The sequence below is a fragment of the Monodelphis domestica genome, chromosome 5 (genome assembly GCF_027887165.1).
Source record: "Monodelphis domestica isolate mMonDom1 chromosome 5, mMonDom1.pri, whole genome shotgun sequence".
Lineage (NCBI taxonomy): Eukaryota > Metazoa > Chordata > Mammalia > Didelphimorphia > Didelphidae > Monodelphis > Monodelphis domestica.
In genome coordinates, this window is record NC_077231.1 from 1,770,169 (window position 1) to 1,795,488 (window position 25,320).

The 25,320-nt window shown below is 42.1% G+C and overlaps 1 protein-coding gene across 6 annotated transcripts in view; it reads left to right on the forward strand.

Moving 5' to 3' along the window:
• Positions 1-25,320, forward strand: part of FGD4 (FYVE, RhoGEF and PH domain containing 4) — a 195,045-nt gene that overhangs the window by 84,150 nt on the left and 85,575 nt on the right. Inside the window, exon 1 of one of the 6 annotated variants that reach the window (XM_056797375.1) lies at positions 2,602-4,181. The exons of the other annotated variants lie outside the window; for them this stretch is intronic. Coding sequence (XP_056653353.1) covers positions 4,148-4,181 — 34 coding nt within the window. The 5' untranslated portion in view covers positions 2,602-4,147. Of the gene's footprint in view, positions 1-2,601; positions 4,182-25,320 lie in introns of those variants that run through there. 6 annotated transcript variants of the gene reach the window in all.

Genomic DNA, 25,320 nt, shown 5'->3' on the forward strand with positions numbered 1-25,320 from the left:
ATCTGAGATTTGAATTCAGGTTTTTCTAACTCTAGGCCTGGTGTGCTCTCTATCCACTGTACCCCCTAAGACACTAGCTGTTGGGGAAAACCAGGAGAAGCTTCCTGCAGAAAGTAGGATTTCAGCTGAATCCTGAAACCCAGGAAGACAGGAAATAAGGGTGAGGAGGAAGAAGAGCATTCTAGGCATGGGGACAACCATTGCAAAGGCACAGGAGAGAGAGGGAGGGAGGGAGGGAGGTTCCGGGATTCACTTTATTTGGGGAAATGTAGATTCTCCTTCATCTGTAAAATGAAGCTAATGATGAACTGCCTATCTCGGGGTGCTGAGGGGAAAGAGCATTCCTGTTATTGTGTGGGGTCTATTCAGCTGTCAGAGCCGATGTTTTATGAGAAGTCTGTTCTTGTCAAGAGAGTAACCCGAGAGCTGATCCTCCTCTAAAGAGATCCTGGCTGGTTCTTAATGAATTGTTTTTAACCTAGGCAAGTCACTTAATTTCTCTGAGCCTCAGTTTCCTCATCTATTAAAATATAACACCATACTGTTTGCCTCTTAGAATTGTTATTAGGAAAGCATTTTGTGAGCTTTAAAGGGCTATAGAAATGAGTCATTATTTGTTATTCATGAACATACCTCTCCTCTGTGTCACTCTCCCATCCCCCTTGGTTCTTTTTCTTTCTGAATTCCCACTGCTTTGGAGGCCTGCGAGGCTCATCTAGTCACCTTTAAAGGAGAAAAAAGTTTTATTGGGAGGGGTGTGTGTGTGTGTGTGTGTGTGTGTGTGTGTGAGATTTCTTTCACCGCAGTCGTCATTTCTGGGTATCTCCACCCTGCACTAGAATTGACTCTTTCCCATAACAACAAAACAAAAAGTTAGACAAAAATAACCAGTTGAGTGACAACAAAGGCAACATTCTGTCCTTACAGTCTCCCACATCTACTAAGAAGAGGGAAATAATGTTGCGTTATCAGTTCTCTGGGCCCAAGATAGCTATTACAATTAAGTCAGTGCAACTTTTTCCCCTTGCATTATGGTCGCCGTCGTGTGTATTCTTATGGCTGTTCTTGTTTTGCTAATACTTTTTGTGGCGTTTCACACATCTGCCCTTGCGTTTTTTCTGAATTCTTCCGAGTCGTTCTCTTTGCCACACAGTAATGTTATGGAACATGAAGCATCCCAGCTCATCTATGTCCAGTTTTTTGCTGCTCTTAGAAGGGATCAGAGGCACATTTTGGTCCGTGGTGCATTTTGTTCTCTGCTAGGGACCTACCTCAGCATTGTTTTCTGAGAAATGTCTCACATACCCCAGACCGTGGAGCCAGGTGTTTGTAACTCGTGTGCTACATTATTGGTTTCCCATAGACGTCTGTCACAAGGTGATGAGCTTTCAGGTTTGACCATTGCTTATATCTTGGTGACCCCTTTGGGGTAGACTGGCTTGATGACATCGTGAGAAAGGACTGTGGTTTGTAAACACAAGCCAACCTAACCACCCTGGTCTGTTTCCCTTTTCTATTATCGTAGTTTTTCTTTTTACTGAGGGTAGGGAGATTGGGAGTTTCCCTAATTTAGGATCTGTCAACTGGCTTTTTAAAAATCCTTTAAACTATATTTCAGTATACTTGATGTTTTATATAGTTTAGTCTATTTAAAAGCATTGCTCCAACTAAGAGTTGATGATCTTTACCAGCCTGCCAAAGAATTGCATGGTCCAAAAGAAGCTCTGTGCTTTAATGGCTTCTCTTTATGAAACCTGGTAGTGTCTCCCGAGCAGCAGGGGCTGTATGGAGAGCTAAAAATAAACTAGATCATCCTCTAAAGGAGGACACCTTCAAGACTTTACAGTGAACCTAGCAGAAAATCACACCATACCTAAAGGGCCAAGGCTCCCTTGAAGGGTTTTCCAGCAACCGAGAGCTATAATTTACCTTTTGGCCATGTGCAATTTCTAAGCTTGAGCCCACTTTTCTCTGCATTCTATGTTTTTCTGATTAGAGTCTGTCCCAGACGTGGAGGGAATGTTATATGCAAATCATCCTTACTCTACCACCTTAGTAAATATTTCTAAAAGGGATTTTTCAGCCAGGCTCATTTGGGTTGGCTGTTGAGTCAAGTGGAAAAGTATACCAGTGGGGGCTCTTGAGCAAAAGCTTTAGCAAGGTGCTCTCAGCTCTTCACTTTTATCCCTACAGCCCTGCGGGGAGAAGTAGCGCGAGTGAACATAGACCCTGTGCCTCATTTTCCTAGAATTCTAAGGTGGAAGGAATCATCACCAGCTTGTCAGTGTCACAGAGGAGACAGGGCTCTGATCTTGGAATCCGAATGACTTGGGTTGAAATTCTGCCCCTGATCTTCACTACCTGGGTGACTATGGAGCCTTTCTTGATTTCTGCTTCATCATCTGTAAAAGAGAACAGTAAGAAAACCGTGGAGGTCTAGTATGAGGATTCATATAAAGTTCTTTGCAGACTTTAAGGGTCTCTATAAATCTCAGCTCTGGTTAAAATGAGCTGCAATCCAGAGTGGTAAAGTGCCCCATTTAAGCCTTTTCCAGGTAGTCATCGGCAGAACTAAGAGTACAGTTCAGATCTCTAACTCTCACTATTCTATTATTTCCAGTATAGGGAGGTATGGCTATAGAAATAGATTGATTATTCATTATAGAAAACTCTGCAGCCAGATAGCTTCAGATTAGTCCGTCTGCCTTTGGGGCTCTGGCCAGGCCTTGGGCTTCTCAGGGCTGGGGCTTCTCTTTCCAGGTTTAATCCTCTCTAGCTTCTATTGCACAAGAGCAGTCTGATAGCATAACAAGAGACACGTGCCTTTGTAGCTTTGAAAGCTTGGACCACTCGCCATTGTTCTTTGGGCAGGTGGGCTCCTTGGCCTTATCACTGCACTCTAGACACTCTAGTGTTATTTTTAATAATGACCTAGTCAAATCCCACATTCCCCTTAAGACTCAGTTCAAATACAGTAACACCACACTGTCCGCTGACTTAGTTACTCTCAGTTAACCAGGGGAAAAATGAAAAAAAAAATTAGAAAATTCCAGGAAATAAAAAGAAAATAGTTCATAGTTTAAACCTATCTCTTTTTGAGACAGAGCAAGACAGAGATAGAGGGTTGGTCTCTTCTTCCTTTTCTTTCTTTCTTTTTTTAAATATAGGCTCCATCGTGCGCGCCCCTCTGATGGAATTGAGAGAGGGCTCTACACGGGTCCCCAAACTTTTATTGGAGAATTCTGGAACGGGGAGTGGGAGGTAGCCAATGAGCAAGTGACATGGCATAGGCTTTAACACTGGCTCAATTGGCAATCACATAATCATAGAGGAGGAAGTTAATCAAACATGTGACTTCGTAAGGAATGTAGTGGGAGCTAGGGCCCTGTGGCAAATGCTGTCTTGCTTAGGAATTCTTTTGTCCTTTGGATTGAAGATTTGGGAATTCAATAATCAGTAAGTAACATGACCCTGAGTCTGGTATATGAACACCTAAGATACAATAGCAATGCAGCAATCATACTTTCAAGATGCTAATATACCTGGTATGCCACATATCTCCCTTGTTGTTTAAAAATTAAGATGAGAGTGTGTAATGGTAAAAAGAAATTATAAACTAAACAAACACAACAACAAAATAATGAGTAGCAAAAATAACAAATAAGTAAAAAAATTCTAAATCAAATAGCAAAATTAAATTTAAAAGTTTATATAAGACCAATAATAAAAAGAAATAATAAAAATAACCTTAACTCATTAGTGATCAGGTGTAATAATATAGCATTTTATCCATGTTCAGCCAGGACTGTAAGAAGTTGCCAGAGCTTTAAATCTAAAGAAAACTATAGTCTGAGGTGAGAAAGAAGCCTCTCCCTTGGTCTGATTATGCGGAGAGCCCTTGGGATATTGAAGCCAAGAAGCCAGCCACAGAGATATTTGGTTGTAACTGGTACCAGGCCGACCTGTGCTTGAGAGTGTCAAAACACCGCGTCCTTTTACCTCCAATCTTAGCAACCAGTATTTATCCGTCTTTTTGCATTTTAGGCCTCTCTATGCCTCAGCCTTCCTGGCAAAGTGTGATGTATCCACTGCAATCCCTTCTGCAATCAGACACAATAACTCGTACTAGTCCCATGAGGTTTAACAAATGCTTGCAAGTTCCTACAGTCTTAAGTTTTGGGGTAAGCAGATATAGTAAAGCTTATAGATACTGTAAACTTATCCTTTAGAATGAAAAAGAATACTGCTTTCAATGCACTTAACAAAAACTATATGGGAGAAATAATCTGAACAAAATAACCAGGAAAATAAGATTAATACAAAATTTTAAACTCATGGCTCACATTTTATGTGGCAGTGTTTTAGCTAAGCCAGTGTGTCATACAAGGATTTTCATTCAAAAAGGATTCCTATTTCCCTAATTTAAATTGACTAAGATTCACAGTTTGAGTGTACAAAATATTTCAGCATGTAAAATCTTTTCAAAAACATTAACAACAATTAATATGAATTTTAAAAGGCACCACTATTCCCATAAGCACTACATTCTGGGTGTTTGTGGCTCTATATCATCATGTTTTAAACAGCGAGAATGATGAGGATGAAGTGGCATTGCAATATCTGGCTGCATACTTCTGATATAGGCCTTATTTAAACCTCTTCCTTTGCATACTATAAGTAAACCAATCAATATAACAACCACGAATATGACATTGCCAAAATAAATTCTGCCAAACCAGTTTTTAGGATTAATAGAAGCTAAAGTTTCTTCCCATTCAGAAGCAATTTTTATAGCTTCTCGCTCACATATAGTTTGTTCTAATTTATTAATTTCTTGTTGTACAGGTATAATATCCAATGTGCTGTTATGATGTCCCCAAGCTCCTTTAATGTGCTGTACTACAGATTGCCATTCACATGAACCATTACCGTATTTGAAAGGTGTAACACAATATCCTGTTTGGTTGAAATGCCATGGAGAAGTAATTCTAGCGTGCAAAGCTCCACCCTCTTTTCTTAGCCAAAATACAGCATCTTTCAAAGTTTCTGATTCATCCTTAGAAGCCAGGTCAAGACTTTGTTGTGTGTGCCACAGTGAAGATGAATTAGACACAACCTCTCGTATAAAACCTTGGGTTTGTAGAGTCAGTGAGCACAATTGTTGTCGTGGTTATAGCAATAATTGAAACTACTGATCCTGTAATTGCATAATGATAGTAAATGCTTCATGAACAAAATGGACAGTTGGAGTAGATGCCCGTGTCGGTAAGATTCACAGGTAACCACACCAATGGTGGTTGGTACTCAACAGCTATGTAGGTATTGTCATGAATAGAATCTATACATGGATGTAGATGACAGTTTAAGCACAGAATCTCATGTAGTCTTTTATTGTTTTTAGATGTTAAGTATACTGCCTACAACATTACCTAAGGAGCAAATGCACAAGCTGTGATGGTAGCATGAGTGACATTTTAAAAATCAATCCCTATATTGACCTAAAATTTACGAATTGACTGGTTGACAGCCATGATTTCTCACTGAGTATTTTGAATGGGATCTGATACATCAGCTTGTGTAAATTCTTCAACTGTATACTCTGTTGTTCATGGAATGTGCCATCTTTCACGTCCTCTAGTTCCATTTGAACGTGTCAATAGATCATAAAATCTACAAAGTAATTTAGGTCCCCAATTAAAAATCTCAAAGTCCCATTTAGTTGACATCTCCACCTTTCTAGGAGTTTGACCAGGACAATCTGCCCATTATAAATCACTGTGCAGTGTCTCTACCTGAGACCCTGATTGAAACACAATTTTCTCTTGTCAGGGCTACTCCGTCTCTGTTGTGGTGGATCAATTCTAGCCCCTGTTCCTAGGATGCCCATATACTTATTATCAGTAGCACTTCTTACAACCCAAGTTTGAATTTTACAAGGTCTACAAAATGAATTCTTTCTGTCAGTACATGGTGTAGACATACAAAATGTCTGAATAATTGTAGCCAGTCCCTTCTGAGTGCATGGCAATGCCTCTGGCTAACATTGAGTATGGCAGCCATTTGGTGTCAGGAACATACACAAGTGGGGGCTTGTCCATCCAAGTTAACATTCTTAATATTGGGGTTTAGGTGTAATAGACCAATAGATTTCAGCCTGACAAGTGTCCATCAGGGCAATGATGGTGAATATAATCAAGAGAGGTGTAATGACAGTCTTTGACATGTGTGTAGTCCCCAGGGAGCATCTCGTCAGGTGTTATTGGAACAAATTGTTCTCATCCTCTCATTCCACCAAAGGACAGTTTTTACATGCTTCGGGTGGACACCCCTTTAGCTCACCAGTGGGTTTGAGGCCAACTTGCTTTAGGTCACCATTGGGGATGGTTTTATCAGGTTTTCCTAATATTAAACAGCCTTGCATTCCTGGTATAGATCCCACCTGGTCATAATGTTGCTGTAGTCTCTGCTAGTATTTTGTTTAAGATTCTTGCATCTGTGTTCATTACGGAGATTGGTAAACGGTTTCATCAGGGTATGGGTACTGTGCCTGCTACAGCTTCTTGGAACTACAGGTAGACACCAAAGGTGGGTGATCAGCCCAGAAAAGGGGTCAGGAAGCCCTCACACCAGAAGTGCTAGTCCTCCTTGAACAGCCAAGCATACTGAGAGAGAGTGCGCACTGTATAATAATGGACAATGTATGTTGTTATTGCTGGGTTTAATGCTAGCCGTATCTTACTGCTTCGACTTTATTATGCATATGAATATACAAGAAAATCACGTTATATATGAGGTCAGCAGCTATTTGCTCATAGTTGTGGATTTAGCCAGCCATGGGGGGTCTTGGTACATGCATATCTGCCATAAATATGGGCCCCTCCCGAGCCACGTCTTTGCTGGTCACTCCTGGATGTCATAAATGGAATCTCTTTCTTGCTTTTATTGTCTATGATTCCGATTCTAGTAATTATTGTGTAAGATTGAAGATGTGTATATGTGGTGCCTTTTGGTTAGCCGATACCTTTCTACAGGGGCCGTGCTTTAATTATCAATGCAGTACGCTGCCATGATATTTGGATTAGAGTAAGTACTTGATAAAGGGTGGGGAAGGAAAGAACTGGGTTTTATAAGGCAGCTAGCTCTACCTAGAACAGGGAAGAGATGAATGAATTCTGCCTCGAGTAAAGCAAAGTAGAATTCGCCGGCGAGACATTCAATCTTGTATTTGTAGTTCCTGGGATCTCGGAGGATGAACACTAAGTACATGAAATAAAAGCTCTGCCCAACTCTCTTCATGATATGACAACCCTGAGACTTCGTCTTAGGATCATAATAGCAGAGATTGACATCGAAAGGGACTTCTAGAGGCCCCCGAGTCCACCTTCCTCCTTTTACAGATGATCTAACCCAGTCATCGAAATTCAAGTGGCTTGCTAGTTCCTGTTGGCGATTGGAACTCAAGTCTGACTTATTCAAATGTCCTGTCTGCTGTGCTGTGCCGCCTCTTAGGGCCATCTCTATTGTTTCTGCTTTGTACTTCCGGAGCTGCCGCTACTTTATTCCTTCAGAAGGATTCATTCAACCAATCAAGCATTTTCTCTGTCTCAGAATTGGCATGTGACAAAGACCCCATTCATTGTATCCCTAGGCATGAAGTTAGATCTGATAATAATAATCTGGTCTCCCTAGTCTGGCTTATGACCTCCTCAGGAGTTAGCCTGAAAATCTGAGCCTGAGGACCCTGCAATGATTGAATGGGGCCAGTTAAACATTTCAAAATACCTACTGTATGGGGTTCCGTGTCAGACACTAGAATACTGGGGGGGGGGCCCTACGACACGCAACTATAAAATGATTTGGGAGCAATTGCAAAGTAATTGCTACAGTGAAACTGACAGTGGAAGAGAAAAGGAATCAAAGAATGGAGAGATTTGCGGGGTTTAAGTCAGATCAATTTTGAGGTGGGCCTTGAAAGGGGGAATGTAACTTAGATCGAGTCGGGCATTCTAAGAAGGGCAAAATTGTATGCGCAGACCGACTCAGTGTGGGTTTGGGAAGTTCAGTGTGGAAGAGGGCAGCAAGTAGATTGTTTTAACTGAAGGTCATGCTGTGACATTAATAAGAGAAGTGAGGTTGGAGGCCGGCATTGTCTTGAGAGGCTTTTGAACTGAATCCAGTAAGCAGAAGGAGGACATCAGAACATTAAGCTGTACGGTTTGTACATTTGGGAATATGCATCGGAAAGAAAACCAATATCTATCTTCTCTAAAACCAGCCCCTTCATCATTTCTTATAGCTCAGTAATAAATACTCCATCACATCTATAGATTATACCTTGTTGAACCATTCTCCAATGAATGGGAACCTCCTCAGGTTCCCTTTCTTTGGCATCTCAAAAAGGGGCTATAAATATTTTTATTCTTACTAAGACTTGGTTTTGTTCTGGACTATTCCCTCCTTTAATGTGCCTTAGTTCTAATTCCTCTCCTCCCCACCCCCGTTGTTTCTTGTTTCCCTGTTGAGTGAAATGTATTCCTGTACCCTTCTCTCTGAAACTTCCAGTTCCTCCTCCTTGCCTCCACTCTATTCTTCTTCCCCTCTCCATTTTTCTTTTCAAGGTTATCAAGACATCATAAACTCACTCCTCAGTTTTGTCTAGTTCAATTAGATTCCCTCTATAGCCTTTCATGATGACAGGCTTCAGAGGGAATATACATCATCTCCCTATTTTGAATGTAAGTATGTCATTTAGTGTAAAAAGTCATTGACTTCTGTTTGGTCCATTCCAATTTTCAGAAAATGTGTTGCTCGGGTAATGTTTTAAACCTCTTGTATGCTAAGCTAGCAATTCCCTTTCCAAAACTTTCTTTCATGGATAGTATTTCTTTTCCAGATTTTTCTTCGTGCTTTCATTTCATTAGTTTAATTTTTTAAACTTTTTTTCAACACTTATTTTTTTTCTAGAAATTCTAGCTGAATTTTTGCCCATCATGCATTTTACTTTGAGACTTTGCTTGTAGACGTTTGCAGGGTTATTCTTTTCTTTTGGATTTATTTCTTGAGCTTCCCTAATAGTGTAATAGCTTTTTCTTAGAGAATTACTTTTTTTTGTTTGTTTATTCTCAACTTACTGACTGGATTTAATGTTAGGGCTAAGCTTTGCTTACTTCTGGAAAGATCTAGTAGGTCTATTGCTGCTTTCTTGGGGATATTGAGAGTTGTATTATTCCAGGACAGTTCAGACTAAAGACTTGTCAGCTTTCAGGGTTTGTGATCCTGACAAAGTTCAATTGCTGCCCAGGTTTGGATCTAAGTCACAGCCAACTACTGCTGGATTTAGCTTGTGTCAGCTAGCCAGAAATTTCTTCTGGTTCAATGCCAGAACTTTGAGCTTCTCTCCCAGCCTGAGATTTCTATCTTGTTCATCCCTCTGCAGGCTTCAAGTCAGCCTAGAAACTAGAAGTGAGACCATTCTATTCCACCCCACTGCTTCATGCTTCTGAACCTCTTCCTTCTTGCTCTGATTCCCAGAACCGTCTACTACTTTATTCTCAGGATCTCCACTCACTTGCTCATCCTTTTCTCTGGAATGTAAAGTGGGATGCTAGACAACAGAACTGCTCGTTGTTGGTACCTTTTGCACTCTGGGTGCCCTGAGACCCTTTGTCATAGTTCACAGCCTCTCTGTGGATCTTGCATTGCTCCTCTGGCAGTTTGGTTCTGACCAGACCCAATCCCCAGTGGCCACAGGTCTCTCAGGGAGCTAAGCTGGCCTGGATTAGACACTTGATTTCACTGTAATTTTTTTCTTGGATTTCCCCATCAGAATTCTGTCTGGTGCATTTTCCATATCTCTTTTGTAGTTTTTGGGTGGGGTGATGTGGGGAATTGCTATTCTGTTTCCTGTTACTCTGCATCAGGTTGATCTAGGATTTATTTACTTACTTTGGAGATTTATGTTGGAGATTTACATTTAGCTTAATGAAAGAGAAAATAGTTTAAGTAATATGATAAGTTTTAACGAGGAAGTCGACATTTTTTTCTGAACTCTTAGTTTTGAGATTACTTAGAATTTTAGGAACTAAGGATCTTCTTTTTTTTTTCCCCAAGACTGAGTCTTCCTATTCTTGACCCACTACTGACTGGTAAAGAAACTCTGTCTTGCTTCATTTCCGACCTAGAATGGTTCATCTCTCTGTATGGCGGCCAGTGGCCTGGGCTCTTGGGTTCACTGACATCCCCTTGGCTTTAGTCCTAATGTAATTTATAAGGTCTACACTCAAAACAAACTCCAGACTCAGCTTCCCCAGTAGTTGAGATTATGGGTATATATAACTGTCTGGCTTAAGTAGTCTAATTAATTTTAATGACCATTTCTTTGGTCTTCATCAGTAGAGCTTATATTTCTTGGCAATAACAACCTTATTATACTTGATGAAACTCGTTCTGAGAATTGGGGCCTAACAAAATGTGTTTTGAATATTTCTAAATGATGCCTTTTTGAAGCAGCCTGGGCGGAACTTGGACATAAAAACCATAAAATGCCCTCCGATGTTTCCATTGCCATCCCGAACGGATGGCTGTCAAGCTTCCCTTCTTCTGCTTTCCCCTTTGAAACTTGCCTGTCTTGTAGTTTATCCTCCGAGGGCAAGGCTCTTTTGTGTCTTCTGGGATGGCAGCTGCCCAGCTTAGTAAGCTAATCCATATTCCATAGGAATATGAGCTTAAGGAGACGTCCAATCTCTCGTCCCTTTGGCCCTTTCCAATGAACAGTACCTAGAAGGAGGGAGGGATTTCCTTTGCTCAGAGAAGCTGATCAGGAAGTTCCTTGACTAGCCTCAATGATTTTCTGTTTTCTAGCATCATCTTTATGGGAAATCTTATTTTTAAAGCACTGTAGGAAGGATGTAGAAGACCTTCCCATGTGAAAAACCAGTCCTGATCCTTGAGTAGGTTACATACAATTACAATTGTTATGGTTAAGGTTACCAGCCAGTTTGAAGGTCTAAAGACTGTTCTGGAAGCAAATGGGTTTGATTCATAAATTGTGTGGCGGCATAGAGACTATTGGGAGTGCTTTCTAGTTCTGTGACTAGCAAGAGAGATTTTTCCATTTCATTTGCCAGGCATTCTGGGACAGTTTTGTGTTTTTCAGTGATGGGCTTCCCCCGCTGCCTGTATCCACTGATCAGTACTTAGAGGGAGTCTGACCATGTAACGCTACGCGGGGGCACCAGAGTTTGGGCACGGGAGGCATTCTAGAAAGCAGTTTGTAATCATGCTGAGGAATTGACAACACATTCTCCGCTCTTTCACCGGGTTTGTGCCCGGCGATTCCCCGAGTGAGCGTTCAAAGCATTTTTTGTAGTAGCAGAAAACTTGGAGCCGTTGACCATCCCCCGGTTGGGAAATGGTGAAACCAATTCTGGTACATGGAAAACTAAGGATGCAACAGCGACAGGGAACTGTGTGAAGAAGCAGAACCAGAAAACCATTTGCAAACCAACTACCAGCAGTGGAAAGGGAAGGAACAAGAGCCCTGCGGCCAAGAATAAGGGAGCATTCCTGAGGCTTTGTTCTAGCCAGCTGCCCTTTGGTGGATCCTCACAACCACCCTGGGAGGGAGTTTCTATTATTATAAAGAAAAAGACTTGCCCAGGGCCACGTGGCTAGTGAGCCAGATCCGAGGCCAGTTTGAGTCCAGGCGCAGCTCTCTCGCCACTGTACCAGCTGCCTTTCTATACAGTCTATCACAGCACCATCCCCGCCTTGCAGGGCACAGCGCGCTGACTCAGACCATCCTCACACACTCAGTGTGTCAGAGAGCCTGACTCCATGCAGGGAGGACTTGTTTGCACCTTGGGCGGCCAGGAAGCTACCTGGGTCTGGTCCTGAGGACCTTTGGGAAGAATTCTGTCGCGTGCCCCGAGGCTCAGGCCAGGAATCCCACTCCATGTTCCTGGGTTAGCCACCTCCAAAGCCCCGTCGGAGGAGACCGTTGGCAAACCGGGCAAAATGGCGCTCCTAGTCCAAGTGCAGCAGGTCGGCCCAGTGGAGAAGGAAGATTCTCTCATTCTGGCCTGCACCCCGCCCAGCTGGCCCGAGTGGCCCACTTAGGTCAGTCCACTCACTAGGCCCCTCTGGACAAGCCCCGAGTGTGAAGACCTCCCGAGGCCAGCAGGGGATGGGCAGTTGCTTTCCAAAAGGGTGTTGAGTGAGTTTCACGGGGAACTTGCAGCTCTAGAAGCCCAGCTCTAGAAGCCCAACAGTAGTTTGTTCTGGCTGAGTTTTGGTGTCCACCTAAGGCCTCCCTCGGCCCTTGTCTTGATGGACAGACAATTCCAGAAACATGGGCTCAGCGGGGTTAAAAGGGCCCCACGACATGGGGGTGATTTGGTAAATGGGGGCCATTAGGATAGCCATGTGGTAAATGGGGGATTCCAAACGACTGTCAGGAGTGACCAGTCTCCTCATCGTCTCAGCAGGATGGAACCGAGCTCTATCCTTTGGGTCCAGTCCATAGGAGGGCTCCCTGGTGACATCCTATTCGATGAATGATCTCTAGAAGCGGAGATCTCCCATCTCTAATTCCTCAGTCCTCTGGGCCTGTTTACTTGATGGTCTCCTCTTGGTGGTGCAGCTGTTGCCCTAAAAAAAGAACTACATTTCCCAGGAACCCACTGACTTCCTGCCATGATGTACTTCCTGTAGACAGGGAATAAATATGCAGTGGGTGGCCCTGCTTGGTCTTTGGCTTGATGGCCCAAGCATGATGGCGGTAAGCTCGGGGGTTTTGAAGTGGCTGATTAGCCATGGGCACGTGGTCTATTTGTTACCTTTTTTATTCCTTTACTTCTAATGAGCCTTTAATAAATCCCTTAAGATACATTTTTATTATTTGAGATTGATCCTAATTTTTACACCCCAGAGGATAGACACTAGATTGACTCCACGTGAATGGAAACCCGCTCCCTGCCTCATTGGCAGGACGCCCCACCTAGGAAAAAAGGGCTCTTGAGACCTCGTAGCACTTCTCACAATTGACCATCTGGCCACAACTCGGCCAGTCATAGCAGCTGCAGAGCCACATCGTTTCCTCCCAGTCACCGATTACGCCAAATGCCGAGGGGAAGCCTCATGCCCCGACTATAAGCAGGTTTGATTGGGGATGACAGAAGCAATCACAAGCCGCTGAACAGTTGACAAAGGGCTTCTTTTGCCCTGGCATAGTAAAAGTATATAAACAAGATGCCACGGTCTTAGCTTCTGTAGACAGAGCCCCGCTTGTCTAACACATTGGGTCGGCAGGACAGGGTGTGACAGCTTGCCGAGCCATCAAATCATGGGGTTCCTGACTTCATCTGGATGGAACTGTTCATTTCCTCAGGTAACTGGAGGGGCAGTGAGATGGGAGGTCCTGGATTCAAATGCAGCCTCAGCCACTTCCTACCTGGTGATCCTGGGCCAGTCACTTCACCCCCATTGCCTAGCCCATACCGCTCCTCCGCCTAGGAACCAATACACAGTATTGATTCGATGACAGAAGGAAAGGGGTCAAAAATAAATAAGTGACTGGGAAGCTTTGTCGAGAGAGGCAGGGCCAGTCGGGTTCCTGGGACAGATTTGTTGCCTTTTGGGGAAAATGAAGCCTTCTGCATCCCTGTTTCCCATAGAGGTGAGGGGATTCTGGTGGGTAATGTAGAAGCAGGGAGTGTGACTGGGGAGCACTGGTCAGTGGTGGCTGCTTTTGCTGCACTGCTGTCTTCTTCCTTTCATTTCTCGTTAAAAGGGGAGAGAGATTACACTGTTCAATAAAGCGGCAACGTTGAGTGAATCCCTGTGTGTGTTTGTTCATGAGCATCCATGGAAAGGCATGCAGGCAAGATGGCGGACTCGTGTGGTGGAAGAGTTCCACCAAAACGCTTAGCAGCTGTTTGACCCCAGACGAATGATTTCATCTCTGCTTGGCTGAGTTTTCTCAAGTGTAAAAATGGGGATAATAATAGCAGCGACTTCCTCAGGCTAGTGTGAGGATCCGAGATCCTGTTTGTAAAATGCCTCTCTCGGGGCTTGGCACCTTGTAGGTAGAACATTTGTTCTGGGAATCTCGGGCCCTGGACAGGGATCTCCCAAGCAGACCGTCGCTCATTCCTTAAGAGGGCAAGTTCCACGAAGTCCCATTCGTGTAGGGCCGGGCAATATGGCTGCCCTATTATTCACGTCCAAAAGTCCTTCTTTCTGTCAGAAGATCAGAAGACTGATCTTGGTGACCATCAGGAATGGGTGGCCAAATTAGGGAGGTAACGTCCCCGTCAGTATTGGGGTGCAAGTGTTGGGGACAGAGGCTCTGAGGAATCGGCTTCCCATGATTGGAAACATCCCAGCAGAGACTAGCTAAGTCCATATGGGGGGGATTCATCCATTTATTTAACAGCCATCCATTAAGTGCTTAAAAGATAGGTGCTGAGTGCTGGGATCGATGTCATCACTGAGTTCACTAAAATGGGAGCGTGCCCGTAATGGGAATTGTATCTCATGGGGCAGAGAGGAGGAGTGAGCATTTCTGTAGTACTTGCTATGGACCCTTTTCCAATGTTAACCCATTTTATCCTTATTCACAGCCCTGGGAGACGGTCTCAGTTGTTACCAGCCACATTTTACAGCTGAAGAAATTGAACCAAAGCGAGTTAAGTGATCAGCCTGGGGTTGTACATCTAAGAATTGTCAAGGGCAGGATTTGAGCTCAGGTCGTGCCTCTACCAAGAGAGCCCCTATCCGTCTGCCTCTATTTGGGTTGGGTTTTTGTATATCTGGTAGAGTGAAAAGTCCACTAAGTTCTATTCTCCCTAATAATCTCTCTTGATCTAAGATTCTTCATTTATAAAATGAGGGAGTTAAGCCAGATGTTCTCTAAGAATCATTCTAGCTATTAATCTCTGATGTTGTCAGTTGAGAATCCTTTAACTGTAAAAACAGCAGAGAATGGAGGCATATCAGAGGAGCACAGAATTTGTAAGGTTTTGGGTAATAACATACAACCAGATGCCTTTTTAATTTTTAAATAAAGGGTAAAACTAGCTGTGTGACCCTGGGCAAGTCACTTCATCCCCATTGCCTAGCCCTTACCACTCTTCTGCCTAGGAACCAATATACAGTGTCGATTCTAAGATGGAAGGGAAGGGTTTTAAAAAAATAAAAAGGGTAAAGGGCGATAGAAAATATTTCTTAATTCCCTTCTCATTTTTATTCTGATCTTGAAGTAATAGCTAACTTGATGCTGATCAAGATCGTTCCTTTGGGTTTGGCAACACAATTATGCAAAGCTGTCAATGCCAAGAAACCCCCTGAGGTAGATAGAGGCAGGCAACAGTACAAGCAGAAGTGCTTTGATAGTTGGTCAAAAGAAGGTGTGTAGGGCCCACCTCTGGAAGACCACCCTTGGTTCCTAGCTGAGTTGATCTGAAGAAGAACCTTTCCTTTTCCATGTTTCTTCTGTTTTTCTTACCTCCTTGGGAGGTTGAGTTCTTAAATGAATGGGAGGAGGAAAAGAGGATCTTGTTGGTTTTTAGAGTTTTTAGAATGAAGCTACAGAAAAGTTAAAACACAAGTTCTTGATGGCAGGTACCAGTTCACTTTTGGCTTTGTATCACCAGCACACGCTAGGCTCCCAGCACATGGTAGGCATTCAGAAAATGCTTGAATAATTGTTCTTTGGGGCCCATTTCACCAGATTGTCCAGGATTTTAAAAAAAAAAGTGATTTCCATCTTCCTTTTGCCCCCTTCGGTTTAAAAGAGAAAATTCTATGCTATCAAAGCCAAGCAAATGATATTTTTTCTAATTCTTTAGCCTAATTCTGGTTCTAATACTTAGGAAATTGTCCTTGGAAACAGCTAATAATAATAGTATTTATATAACACTTCACAGTGCAAAAAGAATTTCACAAATATCTCACAACCCCAGGAAGTAGATGCTGTTGTCTCCATTTTATAGATGAAGAAACTGAGCCAGACAGATTAAGTGACTTGTCCAGGTTCATGCAGCTAGTAAGTCTGAGGATGGATTTGAACTCCTGTCTTCTTAACTCCAGGCAAGGGGTCTACCCACCACACTACCTAGCAAAGTGATTCCTCCTTCTGAGCTCCTACCACATTTAATATCTATGTCATTTATTTGACTCTTACCTAGTCAGTGCTTTGTGTAGTTAAATGTTTCATGCATTTATGGCTTCTCTCTTCAGTTTAATTTAAACCAATGAGAGAACATCCTATTTCTTTGCTTTAACACAGCCACCACTTACTTCTTTTTCTTTTTTTCCTAGTAGTTCTCTTTTCACCAACCTGGATCACAGTTTTTCTCCCTGTCAGTCCCTTGAGGATGGGCACATAGGAAGAGCAGCTTACTGACTCTTTTGTTGACTCAGTTATCTCTTATAAAGAAGACTTATTTTTGGATTGTAAACTTTATATTAAACAAAAACAAAGGAATGGCCTTTGTAACGATTTACATTTGAATAACTGGATTCCACTGCCAGAACTTACTGGCTCTGCAGGATTCAGGATTCTTCCCCAAAGGGCCTTCTGGCCTCCCTGGATTGGCTTGTCACCCACCCAAAATGATGTGGCCTCCAGGCACGGATGCTGCTTGGAGCAGATTCTCCTTAGATCCCTTCTCTTCTTCCTCCAGGGAGCCCCCTCCCCAGAGGTCCCCTCAGCAGCCCTTTCTCCCACCCCCCATTTCACAAAAGGCAGTCACTGGGAGCCGAGGCCTTGGAGGGGTCTAGCGGCCCCCCAGCACGCTGTCCTCTTCTCCACGCATCCCTTCAGAATCTTCCCAGGTTTTTCTTGCCCTTCGCACTTCTTTATTTCAATCGCATTATAGTTTCTCGAATTCAGATCCCTTCTTCCACTCGTAAGTTCTCCTGCTCTCCAGGACAGGAACAGGAGGCTTCTGTGCAGGTACCAGGTGCTGCCCAGAAGATACAAGCTTTCTCCATCGTGGGGGAGGGGGAATCGGAACCTTTTTGTAATGTTGTAGAAACCCCGAGTTATTTTCACACGGACTGTTGATTTTCTCTCATAGGTTGGACTCTGCTGTGCTCCCACTAGTCTGGTCTGCCATGGACTAACTGGCTGTTTTTAATCTAAGGATTCATTGTGAGACTGCAGGGATGGATGGATGGGGCTAATACATTTTTAATATTTCTATTTTATCAACCCTTTGCCTTCCGCCTGTGTAGTATTGTAGAGTAGAAAAGCCCTAAGGACTAGGCAATGGGGGCTAACTGGCGCCTACGGTCATGTGGCTGGGAAGTGTCCTTGGTCAGATTTGAACCCAAGACCTTGGGTCTCTGCCTGGCTCTCAATCCACTGAGTCTTCTCACTGTCCTTGGGATGAATACATTTTTAAAAGAGTCATTTTCACTGGGAAGGCTTTGACCTACCTAGCAACAGTCCATGCTACCCATAACTCTCTTCACCCATTTCCAAATTATATTTGAATTTAGGACAAAGTGTGTGCCTCAGCAGGGCCAGCATGTGTGAGGCAATACGTCAGACATAGAAAATGACTGGAAACTCCACATAACCAGTTTGAGGTGAACTGATTTTCTCTTATTGTTCTGGAGTTCCATGTATCGGGGCACCCAGAAAATCAACTTCCCAGCATCAACTGAAGAAGACGCTCCGCGGCATTCGATGTCCTGCTTTACAGTCGTCGTTCTTTCTGCCCACTCGTCCTTGTCACGGACATTTTCCTGGTCCTTCTTACTCACTTTGCATCAGTGCGCGGCTCTTTCTGGGGTGGTTCATACTCTCTCTACTCATTTGTGGCAGCAGCACAATTTTCTTGTACACTCATGTCCTGCAGCTTGTTGCGGCATTTTCCAACTGATGGTTGTTTTTGTTTCTACAAAGTGTGCTGCTGTCAATAATTGAATGTTCGTAATAATCACAAAGGCTGGCTTTTTTATAGTGCTTTAAGGTTTGCAGACTTCTTTGAATAAGATCTCATTTCATCCTCACAAGAACCTGAGAATAGATGCTCTAATGAGACCCATTCTGTGGATGAGGACACTGAGGCAAAGAATGGTGATGTGCTTTGAATCCCTTCGTTCATTGTCTGAGGCTAGTCAGGCGTTGAGACTTCCCAGAGGGGCTCCTTTTCTGCGCAGCTGGGGCATAAGAGATTTGGGTATTTTTGTCACTTTTTAAACATTTCAATCTGGTTAGTCAGACCAGTTCATAACAACGTCGACAGCCTCTGCATCAGCTCTTCCCCTCTTCTGTCTCTTGATGGTCCATCCTTTAAAAGCTTAGGGTTAGAGATCGCCTCCATTCCAGGAGGAGACTCGAGGGCAGAGCTCCTAGAGAAGAAGAAAAGCACCCAGTTTCTGTTTCACCCAGCACTGTGCACTTAGTTGGAATAGACCATGGACAGGAACATGTGGTTATAGCAGCAGTTTTGAAGGGGAGGAGAGGAGCCAGTGAATACTCTGGATCCCTTGTTACCTGGATAAAGAGATCTGCTGCTTTTAGCAAGGATCTAGGCTGGCCCTGTTCCTAGTTGTCTCTCTTCTGATTTTATTTCTTTCCAGATTTGTAGGTTATAATATTGTGGAACTGTAGGGTGCCCTCAGAATTCCCAAACATTCAGTCCTTATAGGAAACAAATACTGGCAGATAGTCCTGTTATGGAAAAGATGGAGGAAACAATTCTCAAACCTATTTAGGGGAGATCCTCGGGTTCCAATCTGGCCTCAGATACTTCCCAGCTGGGTGACCCTGGGCAAGTCACTTAACCCCCATTGCCTAGCCCTGACCACTCTTCTGCCTTGGAACCAATACACAGTATTGACTCCAAGATGGAAGGTGAGGGTTTAAAAAAACAAAAAACTGGTAGAAGCTAGAGGGTCTAAGCTCTAAAGTACATGGAGATCCTTAAATACGCAAATCTCTAGAGAAGCCTTAACACTGTTGAATATCAAAATGTCATCTGAATGGTTTCCCAACCCCGTGCTTTGGATGTGCTTCTGTTGGATGTCCCAGGTAGCTTCATTTATCCCAGGGAATACTGTTGAAATTCAGCATCATGTTTTTAGGAGGTGAAGAAAGTATTAGGACTTCTGGTGGACCCAGCCAGAAATGGATGAGACCCATCAAAATCCCCTGTGTTGGGACTCTCATCTACATCCTCCTCCTACGGAAGTTCTCTGCAGGGGCACAACCATCCTGGGCACAAAAAGTCTGTCTCTAGCTAGTGAACTAGCATGAGCTTTGTGAGATTTAAAATGGTTGAGGTCTTAAACTGTAGTGATTAAAATAGTGGAAGATATAAATTGTGATAGATATGAGAGAGGGTGAGTAAGTTTGACCGCAGAAATATGTTTCACTACAGTGTCTTGGGTTTAAAATCAAATATAAGGTGGTCACCAGGAAAATATTCCCAATTATTCAAATACCCAAGTCAATTGGGTTTTATAGAGATTTTTAATTAATAATATAATGAGTAATCAAAGAAAGAGAGAGAGAGTAAGAAAGGAATAAGTATGAAAGGCCTCAAGCCAATATGGCCTAGGCCTAAGTCCTAAAAGAGAAATCAGTCAGTTTTTTAACACTCACCACAAGGTCTGACTAAACAAGGATTCCAGTAACACCAGGCCAGCGTCCTTCCTCAAAGAGTCTTCCAGCCAGAAATTGTTTCAAAAGGCCTCTCTCAAGAGCCTCCAGAGCTCCTACCCCAGAGGGACAGAGCCCCTCAGAGGAGCTCCTCAAAGAACTCTCCTTCAGGATGAGAGTCAGAAATCGAGATTCCTGAATGAGTCTTCTCAAAATGAGCTCCCTCAGAATCAGATCCAGCTCTTCTCTGAGCTCTTATTTTTAAGGGCAAAATCTCCTATGTCACCTCCCCTAAGTCCTTACATCTATCAATCACTGTAGATGTGTCTAAAGGACCGCCCATTTTGAATTCACAGCTGAGTAGTTTTAATCTCTTTAGTAAGAGAGAAAAAAATGCAGCTGTGTTGACTAATTTCATTAAGAGAAAATCTCTGAGTAAGTTTTCACCTTTTAGGTCTAAGTAGTTTACAAGTTGCCCCACCTTTATAGGTACTTAGTATCCCATTGTATCAATTCTAAAACAGTCATGACTCAAAGAACTTCCTGACCCTTCCATAAGCATGGATCAAAGCACTTTCATTGTTCTCAAGGAGCTCTCTGTCCTAAAGCAGTCCTAAGTAGGGTGGAGTAGGGATATTCCCAAAGCAAGGAGCCCTCACATTCAAGTAGAATTCTCACTATCTGCTAGGGAATTTTTTTAAGTAGAAGATTCCCCAATGGAGGAAACACCTAACATTCATAAGTCTGAGAAATTTTGAGGTTTACAGTTTGTACCAGTCACCTCATCTCTCTGCAACTTCAGACCGGCCTTCCCTTCCTCCCCTCATCCATAGGAATACCAGATGAGCTCGGCTGTGGGACAGCATTTTGAAAAGGGACCTCTGGATGGCGTTTCTGTTGAAAAACCCACAGTTAAAGTAAAGACATTAATCAACACGTTCTGAGTGTCTCCTGCAGCCAAAAAATAGGATTTTAGAGAAATGAAAGGTTGGTCTTCCACCTTCAAGGGGCTTACAAAGGGTGAGAACAGGATAGATACAAATAAAAAGCTAATGTGACAAGCATACCCCAAATATACAACAAATAGTGGACTGGTTGGGGTAGCCAGGAAGGCTTTATAGAGGTCCATAGGACCTAAGTAAGTACTTTAATTAGACTGACTAGTACTTTGCCTATTTTATTTGTTTTTTCAAAGTACCAGCTTCTAGTCTTATTTATTAAATCAATAGTTCTTTGACTTTCAATTTTATTAATTTTTCCTTTGATTTTTAGGACCTCCAATTTAGTCTTCATCTGAGGATTTTTAATTTGTTCACTTTCTAGTTTTTTAATTTGCATGCCCAATTCATTGACCTCTGCCCTTCATAATTTGTTAATATATGAACTCAAGGATATAAATTTCCCCCGAATACTGCCTTGGCTGCCTCCCATAGGTTTTGAAAGGATGTCTCATCATTGTCATTTTCTTCAATGAAATTATTAATTGTTTCTATGATTTGTTCTTTGTCTAATTGGTTTTGGAGAATTGTATTGTTTAATTTCCAATTAATTTTTTATTTACCTCTCCATGTACCCTTACTAATTATTATTTTCATTGCATTGTGATCTGAGAAGGTTGCATTTATTAATTCTGCTCTTTTGCACTTGTTTGCAATGTTTTTATGCCCTAATACGTGGTCAATTTTTGTGAATGTGCCATGTACTGCTGAAAAGAAGGTATCTTCCTTTTTGTCCCTATTTATTTTTCTCCACATATCTACTAACTCTAATTTTTCTAAGATTTCATTCACTTCTCTTACCTTTTTCTTATTTATTTTTTGCTTTGATTTATCTAGATCAGATAGAGGAAGGTTCAGGTCTCCCACTAGTATATTTTTTCTATCTATTTCATCCTTGAGCTCTCCTAGTTTCTCCTTTAGAAGTGTGGATGCTATGCCATTTGGTGCATACATGTTGAGTACTGATACTTCCTCATTGTCTATACTGCCTTTTATCAGGATGTAATTACTTTCCCTATCTCTTTTAACTAGATATGTTTTTACTTTGGCTTTGTCAGATATCATGATTGCGACTCCTGCCTTCTTTTTATCAGTTGGTGCCCAATAGATTTGGCTCCATCCTCTTACTTTCACCCTATGTGTATCTACCTTCATCGTGTGTATTTCTTGTAGACAGCATATGGTAGGGTTTTGGATTCTAATCCAGTCTGCTATTTGCTTGCATTTTATGGGTGAGTTCACATTCACATTCAGAGTTAGAATTACCAGCTATGCATTTCCCAGCATTTTGATTTCTACTCCTAGTCCTGCCTTTTCTTCTTTCACTATTTCCTTCTACACCAATGTTTGTTTTTAATCAGTCCCCCTATTTCCCACCCTTATTTTACTTCCCTTTCTACCCCCTTCCCTTCTTATTCACCTCCCCTTATTTTCTTTGCAGTGTTTTTAAAACTATCCACCCTTATATTGCTCTCCCTTCCCACCAGTCCATTTGTTGCCCTTCTACTCACCTATAGGGCGCAAATCAGTTCTCTGCCCCAATGGATTGGATTGTTCTTCCCTCTTTGGGTCAATTTCAATGCACGTAAGAGTTGAGTATTTTCTGTCTCCAACCTCTTTATCCTTCCAGTGTATTGATGTTCTCCCCCCTCCTGCTATGAGCTTCTTTGTGACATATAAATTACCCCCTTTTGTTTCTTTTCCAATTTCTTTTAGTATTAGCCTCTTCTTTTTAGCTCTAGTTGTGTATATATATGCATATATATACACATGTATATGTATTTATGCATACATATATCTATATACCTATTTATGTCTTGTTATTTCATCCTATACAGTTTGTCACTGTTCCCTCTAAGTATAATTCTTCTAGCTCCCCAGGTGATAACAGTTTTTAAGCATTACCAATGACCTTTTTTCTTACAGGGATACATATCATTTTAACTTATTGAGTCTCTTAAAAAGTTTTTGTTGTTGTGTTGTGTTTTGTTTTTCTTTTTTCCCTCTTTTTTAATTACCTTTTGATGATTCTCTTGAGTTCTGTGCTTGGACATCAAATTTTCTGTTCAGGTCTCGTCTTTTCTTTACAAATTCTTGGAATTCTTCTATTTTGTTGAATGATCATACTTTCTCCTGTGAGAATATAGTCAGTTTTGCTGGGTAGTTGATTCTTGGTTGTAGACCTAGTTCCCTTGCTTTCTGGAATATCATATTTCATGCCTTTTGGTCCTTCAGTTTAGATACAGCCAGATCCTGTGTTATCCTCACTGTGGTTCCATGGTATCTGAATGACTTCTTGGCAGCTTTTATATTTTTTCTTTGGTCTGATAGTTTTTGAATTTGGCTATATCATTCCTGGGTGTTGTCAGTTGGGGATTAAGTACAGGAGGTGATCTGTGGATTCTTTCAGTCTCCACTTTTCCCTCTTGTTCTAGAATATCGGGGCAGTTTTCTTGAATAATTTCCTTTAGTATTATGTCCAGGCTTTTTCTTTTTGTCATGGTCTTCTGGTAGACCAATGATTCTTAAATTGTCTCTCCTCGAATGATTTTCTAAATCTTCTGTTTTGTGAATGAGATGTTTCATATTTTCCTCAATTTTTTCATTCTTTTGGTTTTGTTTTATAGTGTCCTGCTGCCCTGTGAGGTCACTTAATTCTAGTTGTTGTATTCTGATTCTTAAAGACTGGATTTCATCCCTGGCTTTTTGGTCATCCTTCTCCTTCTGGTCTGATTTTCTTTGGAACTCATCTTTCATCTTCTTTGCCTCATTTTTCATCTCCTTTGGCTCATTTTCAAGCTGGTTTATTTTGGCTTTCAAGACACTATCTTCTGTTTCCAGATGACTTATCTTAGTTTTTAAGTTCTTTTCCCAATTGTCTTTAGTCTCTCTTAATTGTGTTTTGAATTGCATTTTGAGTTCTTCCAAAGCCTGTATCCAGTTCGCTGGGATTTCTGTTTTATTTCTTGCCTTCTGTGTATTGCTTGTTCTTGGTTTGTTGCCTGTGCAGAAGCTGTCAATTGTAATTTCTTTCTTCTTTTTCTGTTGTTTGATTATATTTACCTCTTTTTTGCTCCTTGTATTTGTCTGTATTCTTGCTCCTATCATCTTTTTGGTTTTGGTGCTTTCTGACAGTCTCCCCTCTTGGAGCTTTGTCAGATCTCTTAGTGCAGTCTCTGGGGGAGTAGTGTTGGATTTTGAGTTTACCTGTCCTCTGGAGGCTTTTGATTGGATTAAATTAAAGTCCAGCAGTCTCTGAGGGAAGGGTGTTGGAACTTGGGCTTCCCTGAGTTCTGAGGACTTTTGATGGGATTAAGTTCAGCTGGGTTGTGCTGGATGTGCCCTGAGGCCAAAACCTCTTGGAAGGCTGGAGCAATATGGAGGGTCTCAGCCACTGTGACCAGGCTGTCTGCTCTACACTCTCTCTTCAGCTCCTTCCCCGCGCCTTGTGTTCGACACTCTGAGCTTGGCACAGTTCTGCCCGCAAGGTACTCCCTCCAGACCAGAGCCTTTGCCCGCCAAGAGGTTCCTGCTGCCACTGGAGGCTTAGTGCTCTAGGTCTGTGTGTGTGTGTGTGGGGGGGTGTCCTGGGATCTTCCTTCTGCCTTCCCCTTAAACCTAGGTGGTCTCTGATTTGGGCCTTTGGGGGTGGGGGTGGGGGCATACCTTTTAAGTTGAGTCCAGCAGGAGGGTTCCTTGGCTCTGTCCTGTTGTTAGGTTTGATTTTCAGTCCCCTAGTTACATTCAGCTTGTGATTGGTAAGGAAGGGTTTTCAGAGGTCTGAACTTCTGCTGCTTCTAAGCTGTCATCTTGACTCCGCCCCTCTCCTAAGTAAGTGCTTTAAAGATTGATGGGATTTACAATAAGTAGGGAAGAAGGGAAAGGGGATATTTTGAAAGTGTTCTTGTTAATGATACAATAGAAGGAGTGTTGGTTTGGGAGTCAGAAGGCCCTGGATTCAAATCCTAGCTGTGCCACTTTCTGCTTTAGGACCTTGGACAAATCATTTACCCTTTCTGGAACTCATTTCCTTCTATTGCAAAATGAACTTTTCTTTAAGCAAACAGTTGGGAAAGTAACTGAAGTATGGGAAGAAATAGAAGACATTGACATAAGTGTAATGTGCAATGCAAGTAGGAGTGAAAAAAGGGAAGGAGGAAAAATTAGACATTTTGCAAAGAAATTCCCATTTCTTTAGGCTCAGTAAATGAGGGCAAGACATTTTGCAACAATAAAAAATAATACTTGAAGGATATTTGAAGTACAGGCATACTGTGACCGATAAGCATTGGACTGAACTGATAAACTTATTGTGTTAGAACTTTGGCACTTATTGTTGGCATTTAATCTCTCTAATATATAACTCCCCAAGGGCAAGGATGAATGCAAGTTTTCTGGAACGTCTCCATTGGTTGCTTTTTTTTTTTTTTTAGAACAAGGTATCCAATCAGCAAATACCACTTGAAAATAAATAGGCATTAAGGTCACTGTACTTTATGAAACTAAAAAACAAATCTCCCCAAATCGAGTCTGGGCTTTGGCTGCTTCTAAGCAGATTTAGCTGTGGGATGAACTCATGTCAACAGTAGTGACCTTAACTGACTCATTTTTCTGAACTCGTGGAATAAAACAGAATTCCTTAATATTCATTCTGTTCTGTGGGAACAGGCTTAAGAATAAAAAAAAAGAAATCTAGAATATAATGGT